This window comes from Protopterus annectens, chromosome 3.part0 (assembly GCF_019279795.1).
Source record: "Protopterus annectens isolate FY-2018-M chromosome 3.part0, PAN1.0, whole genome shotgun sequence".
In the NCBI taxonomy this organism is placed as follows: domain Eukaryota; kingdom Metazoa; phylum Chordata; order Ceratodontiformes; family Protopteridae; genus Protopterus; species Protopterus annectens.
This window is the reverse complement of record NC_056731.1, coordinates 902,040,323-902,055,405: the sequence shown is the minus strand read 5'-3', so window position 1 is coordinate 902,055,405 and position 15,083 is coordinate 902,040,323. Positions and strand designations below refer to the sequence as shown.

The 15,083-nt window shown below is 41.5% G+C and overlaps 1 protein-coding gene across 1 annotated transcript in view; it reads right to left on the bottom strand.

The window, feature by feature from the left end:
• Nucleotides 1-15,083, bottom strand: part of PRKDC (protein kinase, DNA-activated, catalytic subunit) — a 4,917,417-nt gene that overhangs the window by 1,524,594 nt on the left and 3,377,740 nt on the right. The window contains exon 46 of the mRNA XM_044065724.1: nucleotides 14,509-14,640. Within this exon, the coding sequence (XP_043921659.1) occupies nucleotides 14,509-14,640 (132 nt within the window). The remainder of the gene's footprint in view (nucleotides 1-14,508; nucleotides 14,641-15,083) is intronic.

The following is a 15,083-nucleotide window of genomic DNA, read 5'->3' as shown; positions in this document are numbered from 1 at the left end:
CCTTAGATCATCTGATAAACTTATACTCAAGGTAAAATCCCATAATTACTTTGGTGACTCTTTTATCCTATAAAGTAACCAAACAGAGGAAAGTACAGTTGTGTACACTTACCATAAATGTAGATGTTAGAGTGTCTTCACTGTTGCAGTCATGACTATAGGGTTCTCCCCTGCCGGCAGGCAGTCCTCGGTCGGCCAGAATGACAAAGTCTGGGTCCGGCATCAGCTGTTCAGCCATGCTCCCTGACGTCAGAGCGCCAGGAGTACAAAGCTGACAGCAGACACCATGTTTTCCAGTTTTTCTTGCCCCAGATGTCAGGAGTCCCAAAATGCATAAGGTCCCATACCCTTTGCAAATACACCTCTGAAGAAGGGTGAAAAAAGGAACCACACAAAAGAAAAAATAAGAGGGGACAGGAGGGAGGGAAACCCAGACTGCAACAGTGAAGACACTCGAACATCTACATTTATGGTAGGTGTACACAACTGTACTATGTTCGTGTTTCACTGTTGCAGTCATGACTGTAGGGTAGAATCCCAAAGCAGAATGAAAGGGAGGTGGTCATAAAGAAGGGGTGGCTAAAAGGCCCTGCAAGACTGCAGAAGCAAAGCCTGCCCTAGACTTAGAGTAGAGAGGTAGATTGTAGTGCTTAGAGAAAGTATGCACTGAACTCCAAGTTGCAGCTTCCAAAAAGTCTTTGGTAGGAACTCCCCTGAGGAAGGCAGCGGAGGTGGCAGCAGCTCTGGTGGAATGAGTCCTTATACTCCCTGGTATTGGCTTTCCATGGTGTGAATAGCAAAATCTGATTCCATGAGCAATCCATTTAGAAATGGTCTGTTTTGAAATGGCTTTACACCTTGGGAACTTGAAGCATAAGAAACGAACAATTGCTCTGATTTCCTGATGTCCTTGGTTCTGTCCAGGTAAAAACATAGATGTCTGTGTACATCCAAGGAATGTAAGATCCTTTACCCTTTATTTTGAGGAGTGGGGAAAAAAGTTGGCAAGTGAATAGTTTGATTTAAAGCCACTTTGGAAACCACCTTAGGCATGAAAGTAGGATTAGTCCTTAAAGACACCCTGTCTTGGTGAAAAATAATATAAGGTTCCACAGCCATGAGAGCTTGCAACTCTGAAACACTCCTGGCAGAGGTCAGAGCTAACAGGATGGCTGTCTTACAAGATAAAAACTTGATGTCAGATGTGGCAGTAGGCTCAAAAGGAGGTAAGGTGAGCTTTTCCAAAACATAGTTGAGATCCCAAGCAAGAATGGGAGGAGATCTAGGGGGCCTTAAGTTCTTAGCTCCTCTGAGAAACTGTCTCATGAGCTGGTGGGAAAAGACTGGAGGGTCTGTATTATAATGAGCAGAAATAGCAGAGGCATGTATCTTAATGGAAGAGAAAGAGAGACCCTTATGTAAGAGGTCTGTCAGGTAAAGTAAAATCAAAGGAATGTTAGGAAGAAGAGGATCAGAATCCTACGCCTGCATCCAGGAACAAAATCTTTTCCATTTTCCTGCATAAGATTTTCTAGTGCTAGGACGTCTGGCTTCTAAAATGACATCCATAACCTGCTTGGGTAGGAGAGAATGAATCAAAGACCCTGGATTAATCAGGCCGCCAGGCTGAGAGTTCTGACATGGGAGTGTAGAACCTAACCCTGGTGTTGGGACAGAAGGTTCGGAGTCTGTGGTAAAACCCAAGGGGGCTCCAGACAAAGGTTTTTCAGAGTTGGGTACCAAAACTGTCGAGGCCAATTTGGGGCCAGCAAGATTATCATCTTGGGCTTGTCCTGTTTGATCTTTAATAATACCCGTGGAAGAAGAGGAAGAGGCGGAAAGGCACATACCGAGAGGTTTCTCCAACTGAATGATAGTGCATCCACTTTCCAAGCTTGTTCGTGGAAAGTCCTGGTGCAAAAAAACTGTAGTTGATGATTGAGGTGGGATGCAAAGAGGTCTATGTGAGGACATCCCCAGACTGCCGTTATCATCTTGAATATCTCGGTGTCCAGCATCCACTCGTGTGGGTCCGAAAGGATTCTGCTCAGACTGTCTGCCAGGAAGTTTTGCTTTCCTGGTAGAAACTGAGCTTGAAGGTCCAGATTGCAAGCTAGAGCTGTGTTCCACAGATCTATGGCTAGTCTGCAAAGGGGGTAGGAATGAGATCCCCTTAGCTTGTTTATGTACCACATAACTGTGGTGGTGTCTGTCCATATCAGTAGTTGTCCTGGTTGTAGAAGATTCCTGAAGGCCAACAGAGCTTTCTGAACGGCTAACATTTCCTTTAAATTGATATGCAGATGCTTTTGATCCTTTGTCCAAAGACCCTGCAGACAGTTGCCCTGAAAATGGGCTCCCCATGCATAATCTGACGCATCCGTGGTTAGTATCCGAGTGGCAGGAGGCAGACAGAAGGATTTTCCTTTGTTTAGAGTACATGCCTTGGACCACCAAAGGAATTCCTTTTGAAGACTTTAATAATTGGCTTAAATTCTGGTGTCATTCAAAGGGGATCCAATGTCTGTCTGCCTGGGATGACATGCTGGACAAGCCACGCTGCTTCGCAAGGGACGGCTTGCACCTGTCACCCTTGGGCTTCCGGATATTGGCAAAGGCTCTTGCCACTCCCATAGTGCCTTTTTTAGGCAAGGCTCAAATTCTAAACCTACCACCCTAGAACACCAAAAAGGAAAAAAACTAAGGGTAATGCTGCTCAATGCCAGAAGTCTCAATCTCAAGATGCACGACTGAGGCCCTTCTCAATATGGAGAACATCGATGTCTGTGCTGTGACAGAAACCTGGTTCAAGGCTCCTGAGAGCACCCCAGCACTAACAGGTTTCACCTCATATCATGCGTTCGCCCCAAAATCCGGACAACACCAAGAAAGGAGGGGGTGTCCATATTCATAAAGGACACCCACACCTCAAGGTTGGTGGCAACGCATGATGCATCGGAGACCATCCAGGTGCAATTAACCATAGGCAAGACTGCTCTGCAATTTGTAGCATGTTACAGGCCACCCTCTCAAACTCAGGAACCTCACATGGCCTTCCTGAAAACATTGGAGGGATATATGTATCTCCAAAGACCATCATACTAGGTGACTTTAACTACCCTAATATAGACTGGGAACACTACTCAAGCCCGAACACTCTAACCCAAAGATTCCTGGAGTTCATAAACTCAAATGCCATGGAACAACTAGTCACCATCCCCACAAGAGGAGAAAACATACTTGATCTCATCATCACGAACATGGGATCAAAATCTTCAACACGAAGTATACCCTCACTGGTGAGATCAGATCATAAACTAATCTCGCTGGAGGTCCTCATCCGCCCCCACCTGAAACAAAAAGACCACAGTGAAAAACTTCTCAAAAGCCGATTTCACACTTCTAAAAACTAGTGTGGTCTCCTTTAAGGCCCCTGAGCCAGTGGTAAACATTACTCAAACCGCTGAATCACTTACAAATGCCTTCTACCAGCACCTACAGGACTGCATGGATCAGGCAATCCCAAACAAAACTAAGACTCTCTGTACCAAAGGCAAGCGTCCAGTCTGGTGGACCCCAGCCATAAACAAGCTCTACAACAAAAGGAGGAAGCTACTACAAGATAGAGCAAAATCCTTGAAAGGTAAGACACCTTTGATCATTATAAGTAAAAACTAAGAGCTCTCATAAAATCATCCAAGGCAAATTTTGAGAGAAAAATCGCCAAGGACTCTAAAGAGAATCATAAGGCCTTCTTTAGCTATGTTAGAAACCTAGGAGGAAACTCCCAGATATGCTCAGAATTAGTTCAAAATGATGTGAAAATTACTGAACCTACACACATTGCCAACATACTGGCTGACAGGTTCAGTGCAAACTTCTCCCCCCCAAAAGGAGAGATATCTATTCCAGAGGATTGTAGCCCCAAACATCTCCAATGCCCAGGTGAGAACTGCCCTCACTAAGGCAAAAACACAGCATCCATGGGACCGGATGGTGTCCCCGGCTGTGTGCTTCATGAACTCAATGAGGAATTAAACCCACAGTTAGGACAGCTGTTTAATCTTAGCCTCACCTCAGGATACGTGCCAAGGAGTGGCGCCGGCGACTGTGGTCCCACTTCATAAGGGTGGTGCCTCCACAGACCCTGGAAATTACCGCCCATTAGCTTGACAAGCCTTATCTGCAAAGCCATGGAGAGGATCATAATGGAACTCATAAATAAAGACATAGGGAACTTGCAGACTTTGGATCCAACTCAGTTTGGCTTTGTCAAAGGCAGATCCTGCCTCTTAAACTTGGTTGACTTTTTCGAGACAGTCACCAAGGCCATTGATGAGGGAAAGGCAGTCCATACAGCCTACCTCGACCTGGCAAACGCCTTCGACACAATACCCCACTCAGGTATCATCGAAAAACTCATCAGCTTGAATGTAAACCCATACATCACAAGATGGGTTGCAAACTGGCTAAGTGACAGAACCCACAGGGTCAGAGTTGCTGGAGCCATGTCAGACTCAAAGCCTGTCACAAGTGGTGTCCCACAGGGCTCAGTCCTGGGTCCACTCTTGTTCGGCATCTACTTTTCTGAAGTACAAGCAAACACAGGAGGGTTATGGCTGACAAAGTTTGCAGATGACTGCAAACTGGGCCATAGTCGAAAACACATCTGACACAGATATCCTCCAGAAGGGCCTCACAGAAATGGATAACTGGTGCCAGAGCCATGGCCTGAAGTTAAACGCCAAAAATGCATAGTCATACCCTTTGGGAAAAACAAGGCTACCCCTAGCTACCATATAGGTGGCAATCCACTGAGCACAGAAAAAGTCATCAGAGATCTGGGGACCCAGGTTGACAGTAGCCTTCGCTTGACACTCATGTTGCTAAAGTAGTTAGGAAAACCTTCTATATCACCCACCTGATCATGAAAGGATTCACATCTAGATCAAGGGAGGTCATCGTCCCCCTGTACTCATCACTTATTAGACCTATGATTGAGTACAATGCCCCGTTCGAAATGTATCTGACCAGACACCTGCTGCAGCTTGAAAGGCCCCAAAAGTTCCTCACCAAAAGGATAAAGGGTCTCAAAAATATGTCTTATGCTGCCCGACTGAAAGAACTCCAGCTCTATTCAGTCTCATACCGCTTGCTCAGAGGTGACCTGTGCCTGACATATAAGGCCATGTCAAACCCAGATTTGATGAATATGCTTCACCTCAAAAATCTAGATCCCTCAGAACCACAAGGGCGGGAGACTTAAACCTTGACACGGTTATAAATAGAACGTGCTGGAGGGACAGATTCATCACCCAGAGACTCCCTATGCTGTGGAACAAAATCCCGGTACATGTGAGGCAGAGCACCTCTCTGGTCTTGTTCAAGAGGAATCTTGACCAATGGATGGGAGATTGCAGATATACCCCAGGGATTACTTCAGCGTCACTGCTTGACAGAGGCACAGCAAAATGATAGGCATAGTTTTTATTCAAACTAAAGGGGTGGCGAAAGCCACATAACTATGGGCTAGGCTTATAAATGCCCTTGGGCAGATAGCCTAGTATGAACCTATGAACCTATGAACCTATAAGACAAGGCAGGACGGAGATCAGAATGTCTAAACTGTGGCAATGCTGAGACCATACACTTTTTAGGTACCACTGTATTTTCCTCATATGTAGTCTTGCATATGGTACGAGAAGGATGCAGGAGGCCATGTAACCCAAAGCCTGCAGGAATCTCCTTGCAGATAGCTGAGTTAAAGTTGCCAAGGTTTTGAAAGTTGAAGCCAGCTGTAACTGTTTTTCGTATGTCAGAAATGCCATCTGGGTTGTTGTGTTTAGAGAAGCGCCCAGAAAAATTATCTGTTGTGAGGGTGTCAAATTTGACTTTTTTATGTTTACAGTGAATCCCAGGAACTTGAGAAGATTCTGAACAAACTGTAGATGCTGAAGTAAGACATCCTTGCTGTCTGCCTGAATAAGACAGTTGTCCAGATAAGGGTAAATTTGAATTCCCTTGAGTCTTCAATAAGATACTACTGGAGCCAGGCATTTGGTGAAGACCCTGGGTGCGGTAGACAATCCAAAGGGCAGCGCAGAGAATTGAAAGTGCCTCGATCCTGCCTTGAACCCGAGGTATTTTCTGCGGTCCTGCCTGATGGGAATGTGTAAATATGCCTCCTTTAAATCTAAAGTTACCATCCATGCATTTTTGGTCAGCATTGGAAGTAGCTGCTGTAGAGAAAGCATCTTGAATTTTGGTATCTCTAGAAAAGTGTTCAAGACTGACAGATCCAGAATGGGTCTCCATGAATTTTGCTTCCTGGGGACTAGAAACAGCCTTGAGTAAAAACCTTGTCCCATCTCTGAAAGTGGAACTAGTTCTATGGCTTTCATAGCCAAGAGAGCTTCCACCTGGTTTAAGGCCTCTGTCCATTGATGTTTTGGAAGATCTGGCCATCTGCTTGGCCTTGGTAGGGTATGAAAATGGCATTTGTAACCTCTTGAAACCACATCCAGAACCCACTTGTCTTGGGTTATACGAGTCCAATTTTTGTGAAAAAGAGAAAGTTTTCCTCTGAGAGGGGCTTCCAGGCAAGAAGTTCCTGCAGCCCAACAGAGGGTGTCATTGAGTCTGTTTCCTATGAGCTTGCGACCTGTCCTCTCCTCCCCTAGGGGTGGAAGCAGTCCACTGTCTTGGTCTATAACAGGCTTGTGTTTGAGGCCTTCCTCGGGAGCATCTGTATCTACCTCTCTGAGGCCTGTCTGAATTGGAAAAGGACCAATTTTTAGTAGGCCAATTCCTACTAAATCTGGGTGGCTGTACTTGTAAGAAATCTTTAACTGTTTGCATGGATTTTGCCTTGTCCTCCATCTTTTTAATCACCTCTTCAGCTTTAGATCCAAACAAAACATTATGCTGAACAGGAGCATCCAATAATTTAGCTTTTACTTGATCTGGCAAATTTTGTTCCTTTAACCATGCATGCCTTCTAATTACTGTGCCAGAGGCAGCAGCCCTACAAGAAGCCTCCAAGGCATCAAATCCACAGTGTAAACCATGCTTCCCAACTTGTTCAGTGGCATGCATTAAGTCATGTAATTCCTTATCAGCTGCACAGGCAGAAATGGAAGTTAGCTTTTGTTTTAAAACAGACAGGAGAAATTGCTGGTATTTCAGCATATGAAACTGACAGTTTAAAGCCCTAATAGATAAAGTAGCAGAAGTGTACACTTTTTTGCCCCATCTTTCTAAAGATCTGGAATCCTTCTCAGTGGGAATGGGGTTTTTAGCAGAAGCGGCCTTAACTCCCTTAGGACCCTGAGAAATGGTTTCAGGGTCAGCAGTAGGGTTCTTGTGTAAAAACTGGTGGGAATCAGGAACCCTGTAATATCTATCAGGCTTAACAGGAGCAGGAGGAAAAGAGTCAGGGGTTAAGTTAGCCTCAGAAAAAGCATCATCCACAATATCCAAAATAGGAGGAATAGCCAGGGGTCTATGTTAGGGAAGAAGAAGAAAATCCCTTAGTCTTTTCTTAGATTTCCAAATACTCCTGTCCTTCCCAGTGGAAATGTTTCCTCATTTCATGCAAAGTTTCCCCAAAAGAGAAGTCCTCAGGGGGAGAAGATGAAGGAATGGATTCCTCAGCATCAGAATCCTCATAAGGAGGGAAATAATATTCTTGGTCAGATGAAGAAACTGAAGAAACAGAAGCCTGATCAGAGGAGTCATAGTAAACTTCCTGCCTTGGCCTTTTATCTGGAGGGGGATGTGAACCCCTAATCATAGTAAGTAAGTCCTCCGCCATCTTAAGTAACTGTTTCTGTGACTTGGGGGCCGGATCAGAAGAGGCCTGTGTTGCAGTCTTTGATTTGGAAGGAGTCTTTGCCTTTCTTTGGCTTTGCCTTTATTAGAAGTTGAGTAGGCCTGAAAACCCCTTTGGAAGCCGGTACCTGCACAGCGGCTCCGGACCCATCCGAAGGAGCATTGTCCGAAGGTCCTGCAACAGAAATATTCAAAGGCCTAGTTGGCTCCTCGTGGGAGTCCGTTTCGGCCATCGGTTCTGAAATGGCCGACGACAGGGGCTGCAAAAGCACCTTACTGACGATGGCCGAACCTGAAGCGGGCTCTGCTTGAACGATATCGTCTGATTTGGACCTCGGAGGCCTGTCTTTGTCCTTGCGTCGATTGTGAACTCTGGTAGCCAGAACCGTATCCGGCGACATTTTGTAATTAAAACGCCTACAGAAGTAATGAAATGCAAAATCGTACCTTCATTTAATTGTACGTTGAATGAATCTAGCACAAAACCGACAACTAGCTACGTCGTGGTCAGGGCCTAAGCAAGGAATACAGTAAGAATGAAAATCCTTATGAGGTATTTGCTTCCCACATGAAATACAATTATTAACTTTTTCTGACATCGGACTGGAGCAAGAAAAAAGTTTCCCCAACGGGGTACTTAGCTTTGAGTAGGAGAAGAAAGTCTTCGGACTGAAGTTTGTTCAGAAAAAATTGTCAGGAGTCAGCAGACCTGCACTTGCGAACTGCTATCACCGCACGGCAAGAAAGACTGGAAAACATGGCGTCGGCTGTCAGCTTTGTACTCCTGGCGCTCTGACGTCAGGGAGCATGGCTGAACAGCCGACGCCGGACCCAGACTTTGGGATTCTGGCCGACCGAGGACTGCCTGCCGGCAGGGGAGAACCCTACAGTCATGACTGCAACAGTGAAACACGATGAACATCGTAATACCCCAGAATATCCTAAAAACACAAATAGTCATAGCTTCAAACTCCTCCTAAAGGAATACCTTACTCAATAATGGTTATGTTCCTATTATACTCCTGGCTAGTTTCTCATGCCATCAATCAAATGCTTCTTTTCTGCTGTCTTCTCCTTGTCTTACTACTACCAAATGAAAATACCACAATGGTTTATTTTAGTTATGTATCTAATGAGTTTCATATTACTGTTTGTAGTAAGGTTTGGGAAATGTAATGTTTTCCATTTACATTCTCTTTCTGTAAATTGTGATTGTAGGCAACTGTTAAACTTTTTGTATATTCTTTGTAAATCTTTGTAAAACATTTGTAATCTTTTTTGTACAATTGTTATGGAGCTTTTCTCCCCAGGTCTCGGATGAAAATCGGCAACTTTCCCAGCTGGACACTACCCAGTTAAATATAAAATAAATATGTAATGTTGAACTGTATGACAGTTGTTATATGAAAACACATACGTACTGTATAATGCATGGGATCATAGGAGATTACTAGGCTAATGGTCCTGAGGCCCTTACAACCCTAGCCAAGAGTTTATCCCCAAAAAAGAAACCTCAGTCAGCACCCGTCGCCCTATCAATGAGGGACACTGGGAAACGAGAAAGCATTATGGTTTATTTTCTTTTCTGTTAATGAATGTGAGCCTCTTAAGTGCTAACTTAGTAAATGTTTAAAAATAAAAAATGGCGTGAAGAACGTATTACTGTGTTTTGTCGTGTGGAACCAGACATGATGATGCAAAAGCAGTTACTGATAACTGGGTTCCAACTGCTGGTGTATGAAAGACACTAAGAACTGTTTGCAGTTATTACCAAAAAGTGTTGGGCTAAACTTCCATATTTTGGAGCACTTATTCAGAACGAAGTCTACAGCTAATTTTAGCCTTTGACACCTGAAGACTAACTGGAATACATGCCAAGTTCTGAAATTTTCTGAAATAAGTACTTTCAGAACCATGCTTCAGAGAAATGTTAGTATCTTACAACTCAAAAAGCAATGAAGAAATGTATGAAAATATTTGGCATGGAAGGTGTGAATTCAGTAACAGAATGAGTGAATTTACATATTATTCTTCAAGACAAAAACTGGGCTAGGCTAGACAGAATTTACATTTCACAAGAACATGTGCATTTAATTGAAAGTCTTGATATGCACACAATAGCCATTTTAGATCATGTGCCAATAATAACTAAAATAAAAAAAATGGTAATGAAATAAAAATCAGACACTGGCTCTTCCCCCACCTGTCTGTTGAGAGGAATTTAAGGAATGGGTAGTGGAGATTATTCAGGAGCTATTAGAAAGGATAGAAATTTCTTCTGAAAATACAGCTAGGGAGTGAGATAAAATTAAGGTGGGGTTTAAAAATAGGGTGGAAATAAAAGAAAGGGAGCTATGTTCAGAAGTAACAAGAATTATTTAGAGGGACTGAAAATGTTAAAGTATTGCAGAATAGGGGGAATCTCACAGAATACAAGAGGATCAACTGCAGAATGCTAAGCAGAAAATAAGGCATGAGTTTATAACGACTGCTGTTAAGCAAATGTTTTTTTTTATAACACTAGAGCACAAACGTTTAGCACGACTTGGCGCATACCTCCCAACTGTCTAGATTTTCACAGAATGTCCAGATGTTTGACTAATTTTTGGTCTGTTCCTCATAAAATTTGTGGTTGTCTGGATTTTTTGTGGCAAATCTGTTACCACTGAATCCACTAAATAATTAAAGGCATTTGAGTTTCAGACTTCACACCTTTCAGAAAATGCATTGTAATACACAACCTTTTATTCTAGCAAGTTTCTAAGAGCTATATTTAAAATTTGTCCCTATTTTTGGGACTTTGCCCCCCATTATTTATGGTTTTGTACAAATTTTTTGTCTTAAGACGGTGAGAGGTATGGACTCGGGCAACAGAAATAGAAAGGTTTGTTGCCAAGCTTAGGGAGCCTGTAACAATGAAGGTAGCAAAAGATCCTGTAGAGGTATTAGAAATATTTAGGAAATTCTATGCAAGTCTGTATAACGCAGAGAAATATGGAAATCAAGAAAAGATAAAAATGGAAATGGTTATGGAAAAATGAAATATACCATGGTTAGAGGTAGATGAGGCCCAATTACTAATGGCTAGGATACGTGGAGATGAGATAAAAATTGAGATGTATAACCATCTACAGGAATGTCCGCAGGAATAGATGTTATTCCTCTGGACGTTTGGAGGCTAGGAGGGGAAAAAAAACTGCAAGGTTTTAACTGTATTTTAAGAGGAGTACCAACATCCTAGAAGAAAGCACTGGTGGCTGTAATACCTAAAGAAGATAAAGATCCACTGGACCAGTTTCATACAGGTCCATTTCAATACTAAACCATGATTAAAACGTGTTTATGTCTATAATGGCTAAAAGAAAGACAAAAGTAATGCCAATGCTGATAAATATGTAGCAAGGTGGTTTGTGGAGGGGAGGCAAATATTTAACATTAACAGAACACTGATGATCCGAGAAGGAAGCAGAATGCAAGAAAGTGTCATTGTTGTTGGTAGGTCTTGATGCAGAGAAAGCATCTGACAGCGTAAGCTAGGACTTTATGAGCAAGGCAATGGAAGCATTTGCATTTCCTGAAAAAAAATACAAGGTTGATTATGAGGCTATATGAGGGATCGGATGTGAAAATTAAAGTGGGTGGTGTACTCTGATAATTTCTGCTTAAGCAGAGGAACCAGGCAGCGGTGTCCTCTTTCCTTTTTTTTATTTGCATTACATTTAGAACCACTGGCAAAGAAAAAAGGGACTCAGAAATTCAAGGATACAACTGGTATGGTAGTCAAGAAAAGCTGGCTCTATTTGCAGATATCTTATACCTGGCAAAACCAGAGAGAGACATTACAGTGTTGTGGAACATTTTGAGACAGTTTAAAATCTTTTCAGGATACAAAATTAATGACGCTAAAACAAAGGCAATAGTGGTAAATTACGTACCCACACACAAATTGGTTCAGCAATATCCTTTTTTATGGGGACATGATAAAATGAAGTATTTAAGAGTATGGATCAAAAATTATTCTAGTTTGGCAGCTAAGGATATGTGGGAAGAGACTAAATAAAAGATAATACAAAAACTGAGCAAATGGAAGCTTTGTTATATGGATAGTAAGATACATGCAGTCAAATTTTTTTAATCCCTTTACTCTTAATGCACAGGTAAGGCATATTTTTATCAACCAGAGGAGGAGTTGTGAATAGCAATTAATAGAGATGAAGGACTTTACCTGGGAAGAGAAGTTGGCAAGTGCTGATTCTTCAAGTAGAAGAGAGGAGATTGGGATTACCCAATTTGAAGGGGTATTTCAGAGCTACACAGTTAAGGCTACTATACATAGCACAAGGAGAAAATTATAATTCAAAGTGGAAAGGGATTATGTTGAAACAGGGAGGAAGCTCAAGAAACAAGGAGAGACTGGGATTTTGGATGCAGGCCCTTAATGAAAATAACAATAATCATACAGAATATTATATCCATAAAGTAGCAGAAAGTATTCTAAGAACTAAGCCAACAAAGGAATGGGGAAAGGAGATCTTGCTGATAGGAATGACTGCAATTAAGGATAAAGACAACATGCAAGAGGGGGGTGAAATTTATTGGGAGAAAACTGACAAAGGAACAGACGTATTGGGAACAAATAACTAGAGAGAGAGAAAGATGACAGAATGGGAAGATGCAAAGAATTTATTTGGACTACAGGTTAAAGATTGCCTTCCCTATTAAGGATTGATGTCAGAGTACAGGCAAAGAGAAAGAAATGGAGGGGTGTCGTAAATGAAAGATCAGCAGTGGTAGAGTTTTTAGTAGAATCTAGAACAGAAGTTGCCATTAAAAGGAATAATTAATAGAGCATATAAAATGTTGCATGATAACTATAAAAATCAGGGGGTGTTACAAAGGATAATTGGAAGAGGGATTGAATAAGGAATTCACAAAGAAACAATGGGAGAATATATGTATGTCTCCCAAATATGCAGTAAAATCGTTTTCCTTAGAAGTGTTTGCAGAGATATTTTTATACCCAAAGTAGACTAGAGAGAATTTTTCCTCAGGTAGACAGCAAATATTGGAGGTGTGATGGGGAAGAAAGTGATAATTGGGAACATATTTTCTGAAAGTGTACTGAGTTGACAGACTTTAAGGATTCCCTGCAGGATGCACTGTCAGAGATGTTGGGTGAGCAGATTGGTGTGATGAGATGGATGATTTTTCTGACCAATGATACAGAATTGGAATTGCCTAGACACGGGTAAGGCCTTGCTGTCTCTAATTATGGTGGCCGCCAAAAAAGCAATTACTAGAAAACTGAAATCAAAAAACAAACCAACTATATTAGTAGTAGTGAATATAGTAAGAGAGAGAAAAACAACTGGAATTGAGATCTTTAAAAAAAGGTAGGAGCAAACTACATAGGAAAAAATGAGAATTGTGGGAACAATACTTATAGGGGAGGAATGAGGTTTAAAAGAAGGTAGGACTTAAGCTATGTAATGTTTGACTGAAAATGATTGCGTAGCTTATAAGTGATGCATAATGTTTGCAACTTGGAGTGAGTCAGTATAGTTTGTGATATAAAATAAATGCTTGCAACTAGGATTGTGTTGGTGTGGTTTGTTTTCATTTATGTAAATTTATGATTGCTTATGTCGTAAGTGATGGTTTAATAAAGATGTTTCTTGTTTAAAAAAGGGCAGGAATTGAATAATTTATATAATGTTGCTTAGGTTATATGATATATAGCAATATATGTGAAGTATAAGGTCTGTTAATTTTAACTTGTTAATACAGTTTGATTACTTTTATATAAATGTAAATGTGCATATGCCACAAGTGATAATTCAATGAAGGTATTAAAAAAAATCAAAAAAGCTACAATGGACTAACAGTAAAGATATTACTCAGGCAAAGTTGAAGTTTACAGTGGTATCAACTGTAAAAAAAAATCCAGAACTTAATCCTGAGTTTTTTTCACTTTAATTGTAGCATATTTTGCTGCAGTTCACCAAAGTATTTCCAAACAAACGGTTACATTTGAGTAATCTTACCTGCTTAGGTCAATGGCATCAGCAGATGAGCTGTTAAGCCAGTCATCATCTTTATAATGATGCCCCGTGCCTGTAAACCCTGAGGTTGAGGGGATGAGAGGATGCAGAAAGGGTGGTAGGGGACATAGTTATGGGCAAGCTAACCAGGCACTCCAGCAACAGAGAAAATAAGTCAGCAGAAAAAGGCCTCAGCAGTCTACGAGCACAGGTGTTGTGTGTGTGTGGCAATAGGGGTTTAAGGACAAAATGAATGACTATGGTGACAGGGTAGGTGAAGAGGCAGGAGAAGGAGAATTAAGCTGTAAGTAGTGAGTATGCCTAAGGGGAAACCACTGGATTGGGGAAGAGTAATTTTCCATTCATTGTTAAAGATGATATTCCACTTCGTAGCTTGGACACTGATGTGCCTGGAATGAACTTAATAGTGTTATTAACCAAATAAATGCCTATGGTCACTGGCCATATGATTTCAGAATTTCACGTATACTCTACCATTTGTAATGCCAGCATATTATATGGTTCTGTTGAGTTGAGTAGTAATATCTAAATTAGACATTAGACTAAAATGTCATGTGACCCTAGGGATCACAATATGCTTAATGGCAATTTTGTATCAAGCTTGTCTTTTACTTACCTTTCACTGTCTATACCACTTTTGGGGTCATGTGGAGGTAGGCCGTTGGCCAGCACTATTCCCATCAACTGAATGCCCACAGAATTATCCTTTGTGTTCACATCTCTTCCACAGAATTTTTCACAAATTAAGCTAAGGAAATGCAGAAGAAAAACAGATTTTAATTTACTGCTTGTTTTATATGCTACACCTTCTACAAACAGTAGGCTAGTAAACATAACGTTAATAAAAACGCTGCATAATATAGGTGAATGTCAAAAATCCATACAATGAGCTCCACTGCAAAGTGCATCATTTTGTTTATTTATGGGATTTTCTCCTACTTTATCAGTAAAACTAACAAGCAAAGGTATAGTAATACTGCATTCCATGAGTAATGCAAGTACTCTGAAAAACACCACCCTTGGCTCAAAACTGGTATGCAAAACAGGGTCAACTGACACTCATTTCTGCTGTTGTATTACCCCTTTTGAAATGAGGCAACAAAAAGAAAACAGTCATATAAACAATGTAAAATTTGCTACTTCAGGGAATCTCATTCCTCGAGGCTCACAAGAAGAGATTACTACTGTTAA